Raw genomic sequence first — 24,359 nt, 5'->3', positions numbered from 1 at the left:
AATGGTAGTATTTAAATTAAGGTTGAGTTCCTTAAAATATCGTAAGGAATTGAATATAAGAATTTAAAAACTGTTCACTTAAAATTATGCGCATTATTTTTCTTACATATATAAAGCATATAAATGCTGGTGAAGCCGTGGATACAGCGTCTAATTATTAATAAAATGAGGTATTGAAATCATTGCTTTCCAAATTCACAAATAGGTGGAACCACGTGTATAGTATTAATTTTTACGATTAATTAAACGTTGAGAAATTATTAAATTAAATGTATGAAATTACTGAAACAGAGTATTGCTGTCGGAAATACACATTGGTCAACATTTAAAATTATTGTATTTTAGAAAATAAGTAAAAGCATTGTTTAAAGGATTCAATATATATAAGAAAAGGAATACCCATTAAAAAGTGAAAATATCTCGATAGTATTTGTCAATGTAAATTTTAAACAAATAGGATGAGAATAGAATGAAGGTAATACGATTAAAATGTGATGAAGAGTAAAACCAAATTTTCATGCGCGACATCTGCGAGCATGCCCTACATCAGGGATGGCGAACCAGTGGCACGCGTGCCATTGATAGCACGCAACACAATATTTTCGGCACCGATCAAAACGGTTTACCTTTTAGTTCAAAATATCAAAGTTCATTATGAAGTAATTCAAAGAAACGCGAATGATCGATCGTATTCCCATTCCCTGCAAGTGCAATAAAAGACAGAAATAAACAATCGATGTCTATGATTAAATTTGCTAGCAAAAATTGTCATATGAGCGCGACAAGTTACTTGCCTGCAAATGTCATTGATCGGCATAGTAAGCCTTCTCAAGAGGTCGAGTTTTTGAAGGAAGCCTGGTTACCATGCGCGTCCTCACTTTTGGAGGATTTTGATAATAAAGGTAAGATAATTCAGATCATCAAAGATATTCCTCTATCAAGAAACACAAAAAAGAAAGATTCTTAAAACTGGCCGGACATGTAACAGATGACATTAACTCCGTTCCTTTTATATCGGCCGGAAATGTAACAGATGACATTAACTCCGTTCCTTTTATATCGCTATGTCTTGACGAAAGTACTGACGTCACTAAATCTGCATGTTTAGCTATTTTTGTTCGATATTTTGTAGGAAAGGTCATTAAGGAAGAATTAATTGCAATAACAATCGCTTATATCGATTTGCAAAGGGCACAGATGTTTGTAAGGATGTTAAAAAATCGCATGCCGAGAAAGAAATTGATTTGAAAAGAACTGTTTCAGTTACAAATGATGGTGCTCCAAATATGGTGGGCAAAAAAAAAAAAAGGTTTCATTAGTTTATTTCAAACAGACGTAGGACATTCAATTCTGGAATTTCACTATATTATTCACAAACAAGCCTTGTGTGCTAAGAGTGGTTTAACATCTTTTGATAATGTAATGGAGTTAGTCACAAAAATAGTCAACCTCATATCGTCGTAGGCTTTAAATAAACGAAAACTTGATGCTTTGTCGGATGAGGTCAACTGGGTGTATAATAGCTTACTAATGAATAATAATATTCGCTGATTGAGCCGCGGGAACATACTTCAAAGGTTTGTTGACTGCTTGAAAGAAATCAGGCTGTTTCTGCAAAATGAGGGAGAAATTGAACAATACCTACAGTTGTTAAATATTATGTGGCCTTTAAAACTGGTGTTTTTTACAGACATATGCCAACATTTCAATGAATTGAACGTAGAACTTCAAGGCACAAATAAAAAAAAATGTCACCATGATGGCTCTCATTCGTACTTTTGTCGCTACACTTCGTATTTTCAGAAACGTAATTATTACAAGAAACTACAAACTTGAAAAAAAATATCGAAAATATCACTTCCAAAACTTGAAAAAAATATCAATATTATATATCAAATTTAGAGGTATATGAGAAACCAGACGAAGAAAAAGTTATTGAAGAATTTATTCACGTAATTGATTCTTCAATTAAGGAATTTTCAGCAAGATTTTCTCAGTTCAAAGAATTATTGGAAGTTTATTATGTACCCCGATATGATTTCATTTGATAAACTGAATGTGTACCTATTCGATTGGTTGGAAATTGAAGAATTTGAAATGCAACTGATTCATTCCCAATCTAGTTCAATATGGATTTAAAAGTTTATTGAACTAGGAGAAAAGTTGGAATAGATTGAAACAGAAAGATTAACAAGCAATATAAGTAAAAATGACAGTAACAAAATTTTGGAAGCATGGAATTGGATTCCAGACACATTTAACTGTTTGAAGAAGCTGGCTCATTCTATTTTAACCATATTTTCATCTACTTATGCCTGCGAGTCATTATTTACAGAGATGAATAACATTAAAGACTCGCTTAGAAACCGTTTGGCAGATGACTCCCAATTCAGCATGCATTCTGCTAAAAGTAACACCTTACAATCCTAATATAAGATATTTGTCAACTAATCTGCAACAACAGAAGTCTCATTAATGTTATTTTAATTTGAATTACACATAACTAAAATATTTACTATTATGCAATGCAAAATGTATTTTTTCGTAGTAAAGAAAGAGTTTTGAGTTGTTAGTATTTAATTTTATTTTCCCCATAATCACAAGTCAAAATTATTTGACTGCACGTCTATGCCTCATTGAACATTTCTTTAGAAAAAATGGCCCGTTGATCCATAAAGGTTCTCCACCCCTGCCCTACATGAAGGCCAGCAAATTTCACATCTTCTCGCTTATAAGAAAAATTATAAGTCTTCGAGAATGCTATTTTTTATATCGACAATTCCCATGTTTCTTGCCAAGTAGAGTAAATGTGGCTAATAATTAATTTTTCTAGAAACGAGTAAGGATTGCATTTGAAAATGAACTTCATATTTATCTAATTTTGCCTTAACTGTTTGTGAAATTTCTTTTTTTTTTCCATTCACAGTTCAATTTATAGAATTTAAACTAGAGTCTCTGGAACGTTTCCCATCTGTCTCTACCATTCGGTGAGAAAACGATTTCATACTCATAATTATGTATTTTACAGAAAAGTAAAATGGCTAAATAAAATACTCATTGATAATGAGTGAGAGAATTTTACTTAATAACTATAATGATAGATAAATTTTTCTTTTAATTTATTTTATATGAAAGATCTTAGGGAAGCAGGATTTGTCAATATTCTTTCGAATAACTCATTATTATTATTCGAATAACTTCTCAATAACTCATTATTATTATTCGGATATTATTCGAATAACTCATTTTCGCTAAACAATTTCAGATCATTACCTATAATTTACGAAACTCTGTTGTTAGCAAAATTATCATATAAACTCAGAATATTTCAACGTTATTACTTCAATAATTTAACTTAGATCCACTAATACTGAAAGACCCAAATCGCCAATTCAGCAAACGAAAGAGGGCGCCCAAGGCTCCTGGATATTATTGCGAAATTTTCTCCTCTTTTCGATGAGAATGATTCATTGAAAACCCAAGATGCTTGCTTTGTATGTTAGATAGCTCACCTTTATGATTCTGAAGAATAGGAAAATTTTCCGAGAACTCTCAGAGGATGTCCGGCTATATATTTGCTTAATAGCCTAAGCTAAGAGGGGTACTCTTTTGTACTTCAGTCCGTAAAAAATATGACCTGAAATGGCGGTTTTTGAAAGAGTACTGGATTTTCCTTGCATACGAAAGAGAAACTCTGACGGTTCAATATTCTGAGGTACCTGGATTCAAATGATGTTTGGAATGAGAGGGTTAAACGCTTAACTATCGTTCCTGCGTGTTCTATGCGCATCGAATCATCACTTTTAAAACTTATAAGTTAAAATTAATTTATTCAAAGACCCTATAATGAATTACAAAAATTGCACGTAATCCACAAGCATATCAAGTGTTTTATGAATTCTTAGCTGAATCAATAGGACAGTACTTTTCAGAAACAGAAGATGACGTCTAATTAGATAAAAGAAAAAACGAAGCAATTAAAGGATTAAGAGGATATTGAAATAAACTAAATTGAAATCCATTCAAACAAAAACAAGCCGACAAAGAAATGAGCATGCTTGCAAACTAAATTTCAAATTATTTAAAGCCATACTAACCGTCAAAACAGTCTAATTTTCTTTTAAATAATATAAATACAATTATGTTTCTCACAGAATCTGAAAGAAAAAATGCTTTTTTTTTTTTTTTTTCGTAATATGGCGGAAACGTGACATAAACAACTCTTCAAATGCCTCTGCTAACCAACGACCTTGCTGAGGCGACGGTATTCTGATTTCGTTCAAGCGTGACAAGAAACTAACGAATTCAACCTCCCTCTTTTATTGCGATTACTCGATATTTTCCCCCCGTGACTCAACAACTACTATTAATAATAAAAAAAGAAATGAATCGAAGGTGAAACTAGTGTTGTTGATTTCGTATTCCTTAATTATTATGCGTAACATAGTTGCGTTTACCTTGAAAAAATTTCACATTTGAAATCACTTAAATATTTATAGGTTTTGATGAAAAAACAGCACACCTCACCTATTTAGAAAGCCTTATGAGCTCTAAAGCTATTTTACTATTTAATTTATGAATTTATATATTTGGTTCCAACTTCCATTATGGTTTCGACTTTCTGAAATATATTTCAAATCTTTTATTTCGTATTCATTTATCTTATGTACATTAATTCCATATATGACTGTTTAGTGAAAACAAAATAAAGAAAAGAACATAAAATATCTATTAAAGTGCGAGAATAATAATTATTTACTTTTAGAGGTTATTCATAAACTAACACAAGCGTACTTCACTCATTCCTTACTGTATTATAGTAAAATGGCACGCCTCTTTCTTTTGCTTTATTCTCCCCACCTTAAGATTTCATTTTGATTGAGAACACTTATTTATTTATTTAATTCCAAATCTTATAATAGAAATTTCATTTTCACGAAAAGGTGTTGTGTTCATTGTGAGCATTAAGTTAATAAAGAAATCACCAAGCAGTGCAAACGATAGCAATTACTGAGGCCTTTATCTACTTTGAAAAATACCACAATGTTCTTTTTCGAACCTTGAAATTTGCCATTTTTTCACTAAAATAAATTAACTTATATATAAAATGTATATCTTTTACTCTCTTCTCCATAAAGGAGAATCGACATCCAAAGAGTTAATCTTTGAAAATATATTCGCAACTATTTTCCCAGTAAATCTATATCGATCCCATACTTTTAACTATGTACTATTTTGTCTATGGAATTAGTTCATACTGTTAAGAAATCGTTTAATGATAAATTGATTTGAGAGCTTCGCAAGAAATCAAAGATATTTTTATGTTAAATCAAGTTCGGATAAAATTGATCTGAATCAATCCGTTTGCTATATAATATTCTCATTTTCTTTTCGTTGATTTATTCATTCATGATGAAGATAAGACTATTTCAATCGTTACTACATCACCTAATAGGCTTCTAAATTCTTTGAAAAAGGAGAATCGCAATCTAATTTGCATAACAGACACTTGCAAAAGTCGAAGTTTTGTGCAATAAATAATTTCATCTACTATTCATTAAAAATAAAAATCACGCCTGCTAAGAATTATCAATATTAAGGCAATGATTCCATATGAGTTTAGGGATATAAAAATATCTTTTTAAATATGCCTTTAAAAAATTATTTATTGTTGGTGCTGCCATCTATTATCTATAACATCAATCAGGATTAATTTTTAAATACTTTATTCTTTGTATTTATGCAGCTAAAGGATATTAATTCCTAGAAAGGAAATTAACATATTTAAAAATAAATGAATAGAATTAAAAGGGTTTCCTTAAATATCAATTTTTATGAATTTATTAATTGTATCTATTTATGAATCTGGCAAATCACTTAAAATTTGGACGATCCTCTAATTTTTTTCAACATAAACCATTTGGAGTCTCGACACATATTTTGAAATCATTAATTTAAAATATTATAAGATTTATATTTGTCACTTTATGAAAATAAAGAGTTAGTATAAAGTTTTAATGATACAAAAACAGAAAGACCGTATATCCATTACATATAAGAATTTATATTACAATAGCCATGTAGATTTAAAACGAAAATTTATCAAATAAATCAATTATTATTCCATTTTATAAATACCTTCAATTCTTATATTATTGAAATGTTAATATTTTCAAAATAAATAGAAATTAAATATGAGAGTGTAATTCTTCAATATTATCCTAAAGTTGAAAAGAAAAATAAATGATCTAATTTCCAAACAAAATTATTATTTTAAAATTTAATTAAACTTAAAAAACTAACAGAATTTTAATTGAAATCGGTTATATATAGAAATTACAATTAAAAATTATTTTAGTTTTCCAACTATTGGAATCATTAATATGATATTATCTATTTTCAAGCGAATAACAGAAATTTCCTTCGAATAGCAGAAATTTCCTTCGTTTCACGAATTTATTAAAAATTCATTGAAAATCTTTTTCTGTCTTAAGCTATAATGTAAGCTCATCTTTAATGCAACAAATGAATTATGAGAAGGGAAACACATGGTTGTTTGAAAAAGATCATCTCATCAATCAATTTTTTTGATATCTTTATATAAACTAAACTGTTCTCAAAAAGAAAAGAAAAAAAATACTCTGCGTGGATCGATACAAATGGAAATCGGAATGACTTTCGCATGAATATGAATTTTGAGACAACACTTCTCTCAGAAGTACTCTTAAACTTTCCATGAATAGTTTTCAACTTTTGTATGAATAATATCTTGTTGGGAAATAACCTTGTAAAATTTGGTTGCTTTAGATTCAGTTCATTATACAAATTCAGACTATATTTGACTGTATAGACTGTAGAATTTTCTTAAAATGCTTTGTTGCTTTTTTATGCTCTTTGTCAAAAAAAATCTAAAACACTGTATCTAAACCACTGAAACCGCTACTGCAAATTCTATTTCATGAAAATGAAGAGTTCCAACGCTAAGTGGCACGTCCCTGCTACAGTTTTCTCAATAAAAAATATCACGCATATAAAATAATCACAAATGAGATTTTTATAATAGAAAACTTGACATATTTTAAGTGGTAGAATTAATAATTAATATACATATTAACAAATGTATACATTCTAAATTTTTAAAATTGTTTTCAGAGCATTCAAACTTACGCATTTCGACATATGTTTACAGGCAAATAAAATTATAACGATATCGATTTTTTTTAAAAATGAGAAATCATATTTATATTCTTAATTGTACAAGCCATTTTTTTCACTTGTTTCACTTCACATAAAATTCCTTTTAAAAAATTTATAGAGTAATGCTACTAAAACGTGCTGTTATTAGAAAAGCTTACCTTCTTCTTTTTATCTAAAAATGCATATCATTAAAAATGACAGAAAAGAAATAAACATTTTAAACTATTTAAACTTTAAAAAAAAACTCGAATGTGTATTTGGAAATAAATGAAGTGATAAATGCCAATAACTCCGAAAACAGTTTACGCTCCAATTCTTAAAGCTCAGCTAGTTGATCTTATTGTCGAATCGATCAAAAAAACTGAGTACTTGATTACTGTTTAGTCGAAAAAAATATCGTTTGAGCACTCTACCTTCACGTATCATTGGAATTTGAGTTGATCAAGAAACTGAAGATTTAATCCTTAATTGCTTTAACCTTTTGCATTCAACACATGCATATTTGTATAATTTATACATTCTTCATACTTCTCAGGAGGAAAAAAAATGATAATTTTGTGTCAGGCATTTTATATTTAATATAATTTTACGATTAATCAAATTAAAACAAATATCTATGTGTATTCTCTCTTACTGACTTAGAAATTTATATACCCGGAAGTTAATCAAAATATCATATGTAAAATCTCCGAAAACATTTTATTGATGCAAACATTTGCATACGTTTGTTTTACCTGCTCTTCAATACTTGCACGTGATATATGATTGTAGAATGCTGTCACGTATTGCCGTATATGCTAGTGGTTTCAGCTATTACATATGTTACATCTATATGTTGTAAGTTTTGTTTTGTATGATTTTTTATTTACGATATTTTGATATAATAGTCCCGATATATGAAGAACGGAAAGTTCTTCAGAAATAATGTTACGAGCATACTCTAAAATCGGCTTTGTCGTGAATTTTACTAATTGGTAATCTAATGGAATTTCACTTTATGCGAAGTATTTTACCTTCTTCAACTCGTTCCACATAACTTTGTTCCAACGTATTTTTAAATCAGCAAGAATATTAAAAATACCAAAATTTATCATACAATTTATATATGCATAGTGTTATTTCATAGCAAAATGAATTATTCGAAGCAAAGATGATAAGATAACAAAAAGGTAACATGATAATGTATGATGAAAGGGCATGATAAGGTAAAAAACGCATCCAATTTTGTTTCACATTAATAGAGCCTGAAAATGTTTTTTTTAATCAATAATGAATATATATATTTTTTTATATTCAGAAATCGGAATAAAATTTTGTAAAACCAAAATTTATCATATTAAAGCTTTTATATCCCAAACTGAAAGGAATATTTGAAACAACTTGCAATATTATTTAAGGAATGCTTGTTGTAGTTCCGAGTTACCAAATTTTATATGTTAAATTTCAGAGGGAAAAAAAAAAACTCTTTAAAAAAATATTTGTCTCAAGTTACGTAATTTACCCTCTAAGAGTTAGGAAGAGATTAAGGAAGCAAATTTCTGAAAATTATTTTTGTTTTTCAAATTTTAATCATTTTTTAAATCATTTCAATCAGCTGTCGATTCAATTGCGAAGGCTGGTAGCTGGGTTTCATTCAGAAACAGCAACGCCATCTATTGAATTTTTAACAGACGAATCTAGCTGATTAATTTCTTTTAAACAGCGGATTTTTTGCGTGTTTGTTTTTGTCTGTGTTGCCTGCTCTTTAGTTGGTGTACTACTTTTTGGATTTATTGAATAGCCTTTTTTTACTAAGTTTGTCTTAGTTTTCGAGGGATTTTGCGCTTACATTTCTAAAATTGCAGTGACATGAAACAATTTTTTGGAAAAATTTTAACACGTCCTTTAATTATTTATTTATTTAGGATTTGATGATTTCTGTCAACAATAATGCCCGAACACATTGCTTCAGAAAATCTACTTTTACACAAATTCAAATTCTGAAGTTTACTTTTCAATAAAACTAGTTAGATTTCTATAAGAATTTTTTTCGAAACTATGAAGTTTTTAGAATTTTTTTTAGAAAAATCTAATTATTGCTATGCTTTATGTTGTTACAGCTAAATTCAAGCTTTAATTATATTATAAATTGAATATTTTTTTCGCTTTTTTACCTATGAAACTTTTGTTTTCTCTTGATTGATTTAAAAATAGAATTTAAAACTCATTTTAGCCTAGTTTTAGATACTTTTAAAAAATCTGATTTTTTATCGTTTTTTTAAGCTTTTAATAATTTGATGTTTTTATAGCCTATTTTGATATAAATTCTACTTATTTTTAGAAATTTTTAAGAAATCCTTATATTAACGACAGCAGTTTATAATGATAAATAACTCTAGATTTCAATTGAAATCGAATAAATTGGGTTTGGAGGAGAAGAGGTCGAATCATTCTGATAATATATGATTTTGATAGCATCAATCTTAACCTAACTCACATGGACCAAACAAAAAAGTCATGCTCAATAAAACAATGAAACTTATAACTAATAGTATAGAGGAACGAGAAGGCCAAAGGTGGGAAATATTTAAACTTATATTTATAATTTTTTTTTTCTGACTTCTTCTAAAATATTTGGAATTTCTTCTAAAGCAGTCGAATTAAAATATAACATTTTTTTTTCACAATTGTTAATATTTTTTAAGTATCCAGAGGATACGAAGCAACCAGAGAGAAAGTATTATGATCGATTAAGTGAAATGAAAATCAAAAATTCTATTTCTAGATTTTGAGAAACCTCTACTTTTTAAATCCCTCCCCCAAAAAATAATCATCTTGTAACTATAACTGTCTACCCAACTACATATGCGTGAAAGGAAATTTCAAAAATGCAACGAATAGATGTATGGAATTTAGAATTTTGTCTTTATACAAAAATTGTACATCTGAAGGGACCTAATCTATAAGCGAGAAACGTTGGTCTATCGTGTATATATGAATTCGATAACTCAAAACTATACGAACTAAATAAGTGAAATTTGGTTTGTGTTTATATAAAAACTTGTGCTTTTGTGATAAAAAAATACCCAGATTGGAGACATAAAACAAAAAGCATTAGTTTATTGGTCAAAATTTATTTCATCTCCTTCAAATAATTTTTATCAACTGCAATGCACTTCTGTAGCGTTTTTCTCAATCATCAAATGACCCTTAAAGTCGTTTCTGTGAAACCTCTTTAGAAAAAAAATTATCGTTTATCTAATTAATGCATCCAGATCTGTGACCACGAAGACGCAGTTTCATTCGTCTGAAAAGAAAAATACAAATGGTGCAATATCAGATGAATATTGAGCTTCTGGAATCATATTTGATGATTTTTTTCTAAAATTTATGAATAATAATGGCATGTGAATAGATGCGTTATCATTCTGCAATGCCCATGAGTTGTTCGTCCACAATTTTTGCTGTTTATGAAGCTTTCCTTGTTTAATAATACTATGATTGTCAAAGAAATATCACTAAGCTCCAATTCTCTCATCTGAAAGGCAAGTTGATGATAAAAAGAAGTAGATGATCTTCCACAGCATGATTCATCTATGATAGAATATTTGCCTTCTTTAAGCATTTTATACCACTCAAAAACACTTGCTTCTGAAAAGCAAATAAAAAGTTCAGAAGTTTTTTTGTTTAAAAGCTTTGTGAAATATTCCAGATATTTTTGTCATAAATTTGCTTTCAGCAAACAAATTTTAATGTTTATTTTTTTTTTCACTCAGTTAGATTAGATATTTTGGAAAAGCGACAAAATTAAAATTTTTATCTCATTGAAAACTAATTTATCTTCAGATGATAAAAGGGAATCATCCCTGACTGTTGCTGGATGTTTATATAAATCGTAAAATTGCTCGATAAAAGCTTGAAAACCATACCTATTTTAGAATATATATTTTTTATATGAAACATTCCCGATATTTTTCTTATCACAACAGCAAATTTGTATGAAATTTTGAGCCAAATTGGTCAAAGAGGTGCTGCTTCAAAATTTATATTTGATTCTCATAACTATTTGATGAAGCTAAACCTAAAACTGTGTTCGAAAGAGTCGAGAGGAGAAAACCTCTGATATTTTAGCATTTATTTACACCAGTATTTTAATATTTGTTTGTTTTAAAATGATTATTCCAGCAGTGAAAGTTTTGCTTGGTATGTTTTTACGACTATTCATTTTTATTCGTTTACGGCTATTCATTTTTTATTTGTTTTGATGATTATTTTTAAAATTGTTATGTTTTTTCATTTTCCGTAAATCCTATTAAATTGTTTTTAGAGAGTAATGAAAGTTTTGCTCTGTTTTCCTGTGATGCGAATGGCAGCTGCAGAAAAATAAATAAAAGTTGCATAGCTTGCCCATTGCATTTCTTTTTTTTTTCGGTTATTTTCAAAATATGCAATCTTCTTTCAATTTTTAAAGTCTTCGGCTTCTTCAGAATCTTTACCAAACTTTGTAAAAACAATTACCCTGAAAAGGAATTCAGTTACATCGTCTGCATCAGGAATACATTTTCAAGTGGATCAACATTAATATAGAATGTGTATGTGTGTGTGTATTGTGCTAGAATAGAATAGAATTTTGCTTTCTATTTTAGATTCGTGATTGAAACAAGACAATATTCTGTATTCGGAATTCTATTTCTTTACTGCTAATCAGCAGTAGAATTTGAATGAATTAAGATTCAATTATTATATATTTTTTTGAAATAATAGGTATTGTAATCAGTTGAGGCAAAAGATGAGAAATAAAAGAAATTTATTAACAGAAGAGCGAATAAGTGAATTTAGAAATCAAGTGTTTTGTATACGCATGAAGGCATTTTCGTTAGTCAGTGCCCTTGAATATCCATGCTTTAAAAGTCCTCTATAACTGAAAAAAAACTAAAGGATATTCTGTTTTTGAATATTTTTATTGCATTCGCCTAGAGTAAATAATCCCTCCCACCATACATGATCGAATCCCTTGAAGACATCCCTTTATTTCTGTTAATTGAATAAACATACCATTGAATAAAATTACTGCACCATGCGCGCAGAGTATAAAGTTTTCAGTTAATTAAGCAATTTCTAAATTCAGCGAGTCAAGCCGAACCACAGGAAAATGTTCAGTATTCTATGAAACGTCAACAAACTTTTTATTGACAAACTGTGTGAAGCAATTAAAAAGACAAAGAAGGATTTGAAAATCTAACATTTGATAAGAGCTTGCTCATTTTCGCTATGTAAATGACTGATACTTATTGATTTCACCTCTTTAAGAACAAATTTGAATAAAATTCTTATGCAAAGTAGTTTAAAGAATAAAAATGCACTTCTATTGACTTCTGGATTCCTAAAGTAAATGAACATTTCAGAATTAACTACTCTTCGAGCAAGAATCAAACTGATTCCAAGTTTTCATTCAAAAGGCACATGAGTGACGTCTCGATTTCAGAGTTAGTATTGTTTCTTGAAAAAGCATAAAGGACACATTCAACTGGGGGAAAAAAACAAAAACCATTTATTTCACCAATCATTTTTTTACGAAGAATTTAAAAAACACACAAAAAAAACCGATGAGACCTACACCCAGCTTTGAAGTGGGTTATAATCTTTCTCCACGGGAGTCCAAGGTATAAAGACACAGATGGTGAGTAACAAGTGAGTTCCAAAGTCTACAAAATGTTCTCGGTGAAAGGAAAAGATGAGAGGTTGGATGATATGAAACCAAACTGTGATGGAGGTGGACAGCAATCTCTGAATGTTGATTTCTTGTTCCCACCAGATGGGTTCTTCGTCTCCTGAAAAAGAAATATATATGCCACAAATTATTTTTCTTTTAATAGTTATATGTGTTTTATTGAAGAAAAAGATAACAATCTACGAGTCAGAAAATTGTGTAACAGAAATAATGAAACACTAAAAGGACAGAGAGTATGATTTTGATTATTCTGAAGTTGAGCCAATCAATTCTATCTCCATTATTAGTTTTTTGTTCTCACTTTTTTTAACATTTTATTATCCTTATTTTACCATTTCACGAATACATGGGAGTGATATGCATTTGGATTAATATGCACTATTTAATTCAGTTCTTTATTATTTTTGTCATGAACTAGTTCTTCCGAAAATAGAAAAATTGTTAAATGCATAATTACATTCAAGTTATGCGACAAGTAGAGCCAACGGATAGTTCTCTAGCCGAATTCGTGTGTAAGTATAGGATCTAGCTTTACATACAAATACATTAGAATTAGTTTGAAGAAAGGCATAGGAAGACACCTGTTTGGGAAAAGAATAAACAATAAAAAATATAATTTTCACATAAAGTGATTTCAAAAAACACATAGTCAAACAAAAGAAAGTTATTTCGATTCTAAGGATTTAATAACACCTAATTAAATGTCTGGCTCAAGTAAAAAATTTTCATGGAGAACTAGTATTTATTTATTCATTAATTTGCAACTATATAAGTTCCTCTTTAAATTTTATGTCTCCAAAATGAGTAACCATTTCTCAAGTCCCAGAACTTCTGACTGACTTGTATTTCTATTTGCTTTTCTGGTGAAATGTATCTGCGGGTCGGCTATTGTGGTGACTCTCTTTGTTCGTGCATCTCTGTAAGCTCATCGATTATTAGATCTTTGCTATATGAGTCCGATAGTTCATTGACAAAACTACTAGCAACTACCAAATGCAATTCTCTGATGAGATTGACAACTTTTTCTATTTCATGAAGGATTTCATCGGGTTTTGGAAATCCTTCAAGTTTATTTTTTTAAATTATTTTTCCTATGTTTTAATTTTGCATTGGTGTTAACTAATTGCACTCTAAAGCGACGAGCCTGGTGCACATTAAACGCCCTCCCGCGGGTGCGGCGTGATGTGGAGAAGGGGGTGCCAGCTCAAGTGTTGTCCTCGTCATCTGACCGTGGTTCAAAATTGCAAGGTGCGTCCCGAAATAGCCCTAGCGTTGTTTTAAAACGGTACGTTGATATAACTAAACAAAAACTGGAATAGCATGAGTATTGCTGTATCTTAAATTTATTTAACAGAGCACTGAATGTAAGAGACTAAAGAGAATCGAACTCTCTTTGTTCTTCAGTTACAGCTTACTTCATTTTTTATGAAAACATCTTTTGCAAAAACTTTGTAAACTGAAAAGTTTTTTTAATTTTATTTTTATTTATTTTTTTTATTTATTTTTGTTCCTTAAGAGACACCATTGTTGATTTGCTCTTATTCTAATAAGCAGAAGTTAATTTTAAGACTTTTAAATTCGATGATTTAAACTTTTAAAAAAGCTTAAATTTAGCAAAAGAAAAGTTCTTATTAAGTGAATTCTATTCTAATTCTATTAGATATTCTAATAATTCTATTAAGTATCATACAATTTGAAATTAAATATTTCAAACTGTGAAATAAAGAAGACACTTCATATCAGATATTGCAATTGCAACTATTTATGTCCCGCTATTGTGTCTGCGGAGGGTTATTTTTCACAAAGTATGTTTTATTTCCCTATTACTGGGATTCATTCAATTTCCGATGCTACATAATTTTCTTACAAGAGAAGGATCTGGCATTTTACTCTAAATGGAATCACAATTATATTATTTCAAAGAAAAGTTTAACACTTTGTATCAAAGGCATAATTTCGCACATTTTTAAACGTGTAATTAGAAAATCCAATTACTGAATGCAACTGCAATTACTAGAAGTGTTTTTCATTATATTTATATTAAATACTCTCTCCTTCAAAGTTTGTACTTTTGGGAACTGTAATCAGGCTGCAAGTTTTGCAGGCGCTTTTCTTTTAATTGGTTACAATACTCAAGGCAATAAAGGCCTAATAATTCTTTCCACGGCTTCATGATAAGCAGTATCGATTACTATCTTGATTAAAGATTTGTAAGCTACTAGCATCGTATCATTTTAGTTGGTTGAACACTCATTGTGTGCTTTTCAATCGGTTCTTCGATGTCTATCATGGAGCTTACAGAGTGTGTGCATCAAGTGTGAAGATAAAAGAACCCAAACAGGCTTTCACACAAAGAAAAGCTGCTGTCGCTATCTACGTTACATATCTATTCGTCAGAAGCAAAGTAACATAACAAACAATTTTAACAATTTATTTTCCTGTAAGGGGTAAAATGTTTCAGAGCGCAATATATCACTTTCTGCTCTTTACTTTTTGAAAGTGTTTTTTTTTTCCCAGGGAAAATGCTGTCGGGATTATGTAAATGTGATAAAAAAATAGACATTAAAATCAGCAAAAATTTAAATTACGCTAGTTTATCTCTGAAATACAGGCAGGCTATTCTAAACAATCTATTAAAAAAATTCGTAGTTGGCCTTTATCTAGTTTTGGAATAATTTGATTTGTTTAGAATCTAAGGTTTCGGTTAGGAAATTTAGTTTTAACAGTTCATTGCATTTGAGGTATCTTTTTAGTGGAAAATGAAATTAAAAAAAAGAATATTAAAAGAATTTAAAATTTTATTTTTAATCCTATCAAATTGTAAATAAAATTTTGACACTTTCTTTATATTATTTGTATTTTGCTACGGGTATATACTATACTTACAATTCAAAAACTTAGTATTTTCCTGTTTCACATTTTCGTTGTATATGATTAAATATTAATAAATATACGCCATGTTATTTGTGTGGAATTTTGTCATTATACTTACTATTGTATTTACTGTTTCTGTTATTTTTCATACTTTTCAATCGACAATCATAAATAGTTTATGAGTCAAGCTGGGAAACTTATAAATAAAAATGTGCCGAAAGCTTAGGTTTTTACAAAATAACTCTTGGAAGAAATTTAAACGTCTCAGATACAAGTGAGAATATTTTTGTTATTTACATAGTTTAATAAACAAGAGATTAAAAGACTTTTATTATCGTCTTTTTGTGGACTATATGAGAGCTGTTGAGGGCTGTTCTTGTAATTTTGAATTACTATTACATCTGGGTACAAATGAAATCTTAACAGCATAAGCTAGCCCAGAAACTCCAGGATTAAAGAAAAAATAAGTTTATTTATTCATTTTTTATTCCATACAAAGTCAATCATTCTCGAAACTTCCTGCTTCATTTCGGACCAACCCGATATACAAATATAATTTAGATGGCTAAATGTTGAGTCAGTTCTACTTGTATTGATTCTCCCTACTTGTATTGATTCACTTTTAAAAAGATATTTATCACAAAACTATTATTCCAGTGATTGAAGGGAATGCTTGAATGATCAGTTGTCAATTTTAACAGTCATGAAATGTTTCAGCAATCATGAGTAATATCGGATCACAAAGAGAGAGCATTTGACCCTCGATTCAGATTTAAAATGCACCAAGTTCATATATATGGTGCATCTTGAGCCCCCAAGCTGAGACCATACTGCCCGACCACCTCGGTCACCAGTAAACATAATACAGACCGAAAGACACCAAATTCAGAAAACAACAGCTTAATGTTAACAAGGAAATATTAATTCAGAATTAAAAATGAATTATGAGCTTAGGAAGTAGTAGGTACTAAAGAAACTGAAAATAATACAAAATACAAGAGAAATCAATCCAGCAGTTTAAATCAAATCGTATAACCAGAATCTTATATAAACGACAATATTGTTTTCTAAGCCATTGCTTTTAACAGACATCTTAATATCATTATATAAAACAAGTAATATAAAAAACATTTTTTAATTCAATTCCTACTTAGGTCAATAAAGAAAATTTTTATTTTAGTTACTTTTTATTAAATAACTATCAAGAAAATTATTAATTATCAAGAAAATTATTAATTATCAAGAAAATTATTAATTATCAAAAAATTATTGATTTTCGCAAGAATTGAACTCGCATTCTTCACCTTCGCGTGAAAAATATTGACATCCTTGCATTTTACCGATTGAGCTACTGCCTGTTGATTTCAATTGTCATTGCAAACTGCTAAAACTCTATTTAAAGTATTATAAATTAATTAAATTTAATTAATGAATTGATATTTGAAAAAACTGTATTAACATCAAGTGCCATCCACTACAAGTTTTAAAAAATGTATTTGAATTTGAGTGAATGAATAAAAAGTATTTTATTAACGATTGAAAATTTGAACACGATATATAAATATACATAGGGAGAGTGTGAACTAATATTATTAATTGAATAAGGAACAGCGAATAGGAATAAAAGTTATTTTAGATCTTTATTTGAAGATCACTTTACTACAGAGAAATTACAAGAAGAACATTCTGAAGAACAAATTGAAAACAAAGAGAATTTGGATGCATTTTCAGAAACAATCCATTGCACCGCACCTACTGCTATTCTTGACTATCCCTAAGAATAAACCATCAGATATTTAATTTTTAACATTAAATATCTGATTGCATATTCTTATCGCTCATATCTTATCATATTTCAATATTTACTACAAATGAAATCTTTTATGGGGCTTTATGACTCATTAAATCTTGCATATAAAATATTAACTACACACTCAGTAGTGAAACTAGGTTCATTTTACTAAGACTAAACTATCTAAATTTTGTTTATGTAAGGAAATGTCGTGAATATTTAGATAATTTAAAATCTTTGAAAACGAATCCAGATAGAAAATATTTTTAATATCTATTCGGAGATCGTTTTCACTGAAGCTATCAGAAGTCGCAGATTAGCCAGAAGAGTCCTGAATTTCAAAAGTTTTTCCCAGTTGCATTCTGAAATTTAATTTTATGTCCCTGTTTTTTCGAAGTTTCCTTATAAGTAGTACGCGCGTATTAAGAAAGATATTAAGTAGGTTAATTTTTTTTAATTAAAAATTTATTTTAAGTTTCCAATTTTTACTACACTTCTAAATTGAGCAGATGTCCCAGATTTGAAGAAACAGTGCAGATGTTCAATTAGTTGTCTCCTAATGGAAAAGGGATCTGGTTTGTAATGAAAATGTGTTTGCTGTTAGCGATTACAATTCTACTGTTCTGAAAGGAATGATAGTGGGAGATCATGAATAAGTAATAAAGCGGGCAAATCTTAAATAATTTATTCGACTCCGTGAGCAAGTTCTCTAAAACGAGGACTCTACCGATTAATTTGGAGATTTATTCACTTGATGCATGATTCAATCTAGAAAACTCGTCATTTCGAAAAGCTACTTTCACTTCAAAATATCAAATGTTGCTAAATTGATTGATTGTGATTATGATTTGTAATCCGGTTCGGGGCATTTTCTACTGAATTTTTCCAACGATTCTTTAAAAAATAAACCATTTTATCTGAATCATCTTTAGCCCCTTCCGGTAAAATGACGAATATAACTCGTCATTGGCTTTTCATGCCACATAACACAATGGCGAGTTATACTCGTCATAGAACTAAAGTTACTGTCGAATATGAAAATAAGTTTGGCATAAAATTTCTAATGCACTGAATACGGCAGTATTTTCATTACATATACTGATGTCGTAGATCACTATCACGTATTGTTTATCGTCAGAATTTCGTGGTACAAGTCACAGCCAAATTGCTGTTAGTCGGAATTTAATTCTTATCATATTCAATGCGAACATCGGTGGTATCAATATATATTTTTACTAAAGGAAAAATGTGTTGTGAAATAAACACCGTAATGAATAAGAGTAGAAAAGACTATGAAGATCAAAGTGATTGGAGGGATTCTGCAAAATCAGAAGAAATACTCATACATTTACGTGATACTGATAATGAAGTTAATGATAGTTAAATAGTACCAAGAAGACTAAAACGAGCTAGAGCGACTAGTAAGTGATTCTAGTGAATGCTTTGAAGTCGTAGACACATCATCAGAATAATGGATTTGGAAGGAAATAGATAACGCGCCTGAAATAAAGTAAGTTACGGAAATGCTAGTTTATACGCTCTGATTTTGCGAAAACTAGGTGCTAATCTGATATCGTTAGACGGTTTTGAAGAATATGAACTTACGAATTGCAATTACTTCCATATCAATACTATGCAATTACTTCCATATCAATAATTTAATTAATAATATGTAAAAATTATAAAATGAAACAATTTTTTTAAATAAAAATTAAATGATTATTTCATTATTAAATCTTACCGGAAGGGGTTAGAATTACTACTGCTTCAGGTATTCTACGATTACGAAACAAATCTTCAAAAAGCTCATTACCTTTTGAAACCCTGAGAACTGAACAAATATATTTACCTAGGAGTTTCCGAAAACTTTTTTAGGACCTTTATTTTCCAACGATATTTTTCATTTTTGATAGAAACAAACAATTGTCCAAAAGAAATAAAAGAGAAAATATTATCTCTAATGTTTATGCGCATTGTTTACATCTGTAACAGTGTACAAAAAAAAATTAAGTTACAATTAAAAGGCAGATTTCGGTAATATTTATAAGATAATAAAACGGATGAAAAGCTCTTTTTTATGTTAAAATTTAAATAACCAAAAATGAATTACGTAAAAATAAACTTGCAAGATAAGAAACTTAAGGAAATATGTTTTTGCTAAGTTTAATTGGCTTCTAGTTTCAACAGAAATCTTAACGATAAGAAAATAACAAGATTTCAAAATTTGTTATCATTGCTCTTTTAAGAATTATATTTTAAAAAGTGAAATTTACGATTTATTTTATAGAACTTTTTAACTAGGACGCAGAACAGTGAAGGGAATTTACAGTGCGAACTCAATAAAATACTGTCGAACCTGTTTTGATGAGTAATACGTATTTCTGATTCCTCAAATTTAGGCGTCTAAAAAAATGCCTTACATTTTCAAACGGATCTACGAAAAAGCAGTTGTCCCAGAAAAGAGAGGCTACTTTTTGACCTACTTTTTTGATGGCTGCCTCGTCTGACCTCTCGACATTCAACTTCCTCAATAGAAGCTTTCTCGATCTTTCTGTCGAATAAGTTGTAGGTAAGCGAATGGCATGATTTAGTTTTAAAATCCGTTTCGAATCGGAATGAAACTAGGGTATACTTAAAATTAAAAAAATTGAATTTATATGAGTTCTTTCTTTTGTCCATATTTATTACTGTCAGCTGTAATTTTGAACAGGAAATTGAAAAAGCTGGTGCCATTGTAATAAAAACCAAAAGCCATTTTATGTTTAACAGTGCAAAGTTCAAGGTGTTTAGGGAGGAGTGTCTGCGTTATGGCGGGTAATTACCATCTGAAAGATTATTAAAACAAAAACGTAAATGTAAGCTGCTCGTTAAAAGTTTGAATCGTCAGTAATGAAATTTTATAGAACCCAAACAAATCATGGAGCATTTGGAAACTTGATATTTGATTCTTTCAAGTTTCATACTGCAACTTTTAGTAAAATTAAAAAGGTAAGGTTATTTGTGGCGATGCAAGACGAATGAATTATGAAACAACATTATGTTATTTTAGGGCTAAATCAAAAACTTCCTTAAAAAAATAAATAAGTGATTATTATATGTACACACAAAGAAACTTTGTTTTTCAATCTGCGTGGAAAATTTTTCATTGAAGTTAAAATTGACTAAATGGAAATTACATATTTTAAAATACTTGATCATTAAAAGCAAAAATTTTATTATATAATAATAAGATGTAGCAATTCAGAAGGTATACTAATATTTTGGTGAGAAATTTTGTATGAAATAGGGCCTTTCTTTAATTTGTGAAATACATCTCAGTTGGTTTATAATAACAATATATTACACATCAAAATGAAATGTAAAAAATTTTCTTTGAATGGAGAATATATAAACGTGATTGGCTTTTTTGTATTTGGCATACACAAATTAAAAAGGAAAATTAGAAAATTTATAACATTAAATTATGTGGCATACTAAAAAAATCTATTTCTCTTACGAAACATCTTTTCGTATAAGAGCATAGTAATCATAATTAATAAGTAGTTGTTTTTTTAAAAAAATCGTAATAAAAAAGTGCAAAACGTTTTTTAAAAAATCTTGTTTTTCAGGTTCCATATTGAAATAAATGTGAGTGTAAGACTTACGTGATCCATTTGGCGTGAAGCATGACAAAAATATTTAAATGCCGACTAAAAACTAGATACCGATTAATTTGATCCTAGCCTTATAATAAATTATCAGAATTCGAGAAAAGATCAGGTTATTTTTTTCTTCAATTCAAATTTTTTAATCTTCCTTCGGAAGCAACTGGACTAACAGGCATACTTCCCATGTTTTATTGATGTGGCTTGAAATGCAGCTGCGTACTAATTATTAAATCTTTAGAATAAAAAAAAAAAGAAAGCTGAAAGCATTACTGACGATTTATTAGTTTGAGACAATCTCAGGAAAAGACATTTAATATGCTGTCTCAAAAGACATTTTTTTAAAACAAAACGTAGCTAATGACAGCATATTACTATCATCCAATGAAGTAACATTTTTTTTTTTCAAACTGGTTTTTAAATCAGATTCTTGTGGTGAATTTTGAGTGAATCTTATAGAAAGATTTACTTGTTTTCAGTCAACTAAGAACATCACAGCTTTGAATGTTTGCCTTGAAATTAAATTCGATTTTGAAACATTGGGGGGACATAAATAGTAAAGACAATATTCAAAAGTTGTTGCAATTATTTAAACTTGTTGTTTCATTTGACCTAAACAAAATTTCTTAAAACATTTTCTTTCATAACGACTTCTACTTTAATAAAAAAAAAATATTTAAAACAAACACTTAATAAAAAGAATTTCTTTAAATTGGCTATTACTAAATTAGAATTTATACATTTTTATACATTAAATAAGGAATGAAGCAGTATATTTTACGCAACTTATGGCTTTTCTTGTTGAAATTACAAAAAAATCAGTACGTGCTGTTAATATATTCAGTGAGATTTTGCATATTAAATAATTATTTTATTTATTTCTTATTACAAATAAGTTTAACCTGGTTTTAGAAGAAATATCTTAAAAGTTGAGCTAATTTTATCTTGATTCAACTCATTCATATAGGATCCATTCTCAAGATAAATAGATTAACTCCGCTTTTTGAATCTTTTTGGTATTTTAATGACAAAGAACTTGATGAACTCTTAATTTTTCATATTCCAAGTAAATTTCCGCAGCAATGAAGATAAGGACCACTTAATAAAAAAAATTATTGGCAATTGAAAAAATATTATTTATTTCAGAATCCAATTTACTTAACTCCGTACTATTATATAAATACAAGATTGCCCCCCACCTCAGCATGCATTGCATTCTAGTCAGTCGTACGGGGTGTGTGTTTACTGGCAAGTACCATGTAGATATGGTAAAAAATTTTATGTTATTTCATGACAATTAGTAAGTAAAAAAAGTTAGTTAATCACTTATAGTCAAAGGGGAATAGAAAATTGACTGAAAATTATCTGGATAAGATTAGAAATGTCGAAATCCGACGTCATACAATTCAAATATAGCTTTAACGAAGATTGAAAATCTAATGCCATTAATATAAGAAAATTTGTACTAGATAAACCTCCAGGTCTAAAAAATGTAGACAAACCTTTATTATCTCCAACATGTAGAACTGTGCTAAGAGGGAAAATGATATGGAACTGCTGAAATACATTTTTCCTATTAAATATGATTATAATAAAAATTTTCAGATCAAATCGACATGATAAGACTTTAAACACTTGACGAAGAAGGCATAATTTATGTTGCTGAATAATCAATTTAAATAAACTAATCATGATAATCTTTTAAAATCTTTACAAAAAGCATACGATAATGTAAAAATATTGATAAGTTTTCATCAATAAACAATCATGTGGAGATTCAATCTGATATTATTTCTTTTAACACAAGGGAAATCATTTAACTCCCTCAATAGTACTAAAATTTTTATAATAATAACGATAAATCCAAAGATATGTTATTTTACATATTTTATAAACTGTTAAATGAAAGCTGTATCAGCAACAATACATTCCAGAATGTTTATTTGAGTTCATATTTTAACTGGAATTATGAAAATACGAAGAATATTATCTTATCACTTTTCACTACTGTTTGATTTATGGAGTTAGTAGATATGACTATTTAATTGGCACATATACTATAAGCAATGAATTGGTAACAGTTCAGCTCTCATTTATTGATTTGAAACAGACCTGACAGAGAACTGAAGTGGTAATCTTTGAAATGTTTGTCCATCACTCTTAATACGCAGATTTCGCACTGAAAATTATTAATAATTCTTTATTGTTAAATATAATAACCCATATTTAGTTTCAGGTTAATACAAAATCTTCCTTAGAAATTGAACTGAAGTAACTTTACACTGCTTCGTATCTTTCAAAAATTCTGATTTGTGAAATTCCGCAGTATTAATTTCCTCCATTGGATCGAAAAGAATCTCTCATCGGTTTCTACATTTTTAATATATTTTAATTATCCATTTAATATATTTTAATTATCCATTTAATATATTTTAATTATACATTTAATTATGCATTTAATATATTTTAATTATATATTTTAATTACAGATTAAGTTTATGCAAAGAAATTAATTTTTAACTATAATCGAGGCATTGAGAGTGGAAGAAGAAGAATCACATTTTTTTCCAAACAATACTAGGAAAACCAGCTTATTTTTATGACCAAAGTGCTCCAAATGAGCTTTAAATGTCTTGTACTAGACAACAGCACTTCCCAAATAGTTTATTTCCACTGTCTATAAAATATGATGCTTAGCGCAGTTTCAGGAAATTTGAGAGTTGCTCGTTAACTACTCAGACCATTGAACTGTTTCACAATCGTTCTACAAATATGTATCAAATTTGTGTTCCACAACAAATTATTTTTGCGGTTTCAGTCTAAAAGAAAGTGTCTAACAAAAGTTTTAATTAAAATTTTATTCATAAACTCAATAAAACGAAATATTATAAGGCATAATTTTTAATCAGGTTCAGTCCAAATTGCATCAAATCAAAATAAATTGACAAAACCTAATAAATGACCTAACGGCAAGCCAGAATCCCTCATGTTTAGATTGTGTACATGCAATTCATTGTCAAGCAAATCATGCAATTCATGTCACTTTCTGTTTGTATAATTAATCACTCATGTTATTGGCACCGTAACGCTGTCATTTCAAATCCACGACTCTGACACCAGACCTACTGTGCTCTTGGTAAGT

The 24,359-nt window shown here is 29.0% G+C and overlaps 1 protein-coding gene across 1 annotated transcript in view; it reads right to left on the bottom strand.

Annotated features, from left to right (window-relative positions):
• Positions 1-12,704: 12,704 nt before the first annotated feature.
• Positions 12,705-24,359, bottom strand: part of LOC129958764 (uncharacterized) — a 40,465-nt gene continuing 28,810 nt past the window's right edge. Inside the window, exon 4 of the mRNA XM_056071437.1 lies at positions 12,705-13,007. Coding sequence (XP_055927412.1) covers positions 12,790-13,007 — 218 coding nt within the window. The 3' untranslated portion in view covers positions 12,705-12,789. The remainder of the gene's footprint in view (positions 13,008-24,359) is intronic.

The sequence above is a fragment of the Argiope bruennichi genome, chromosome X1, assembly GCF_947563725.1.
Source record: "Argiope bruennichi chromosome X1, qqArgBrue1.1, whole genome shotgun sequence".
NCBI lineage: Eukaryota > Metazoa > Arthropoda > Arachnida > Araneae > Araneidae > Argiope > Argiope bruennichi.
Note: the sequence above shows the minus strand (reverse complement) of the source record. Positions and strands in the feature narration are given on the sequence as shown.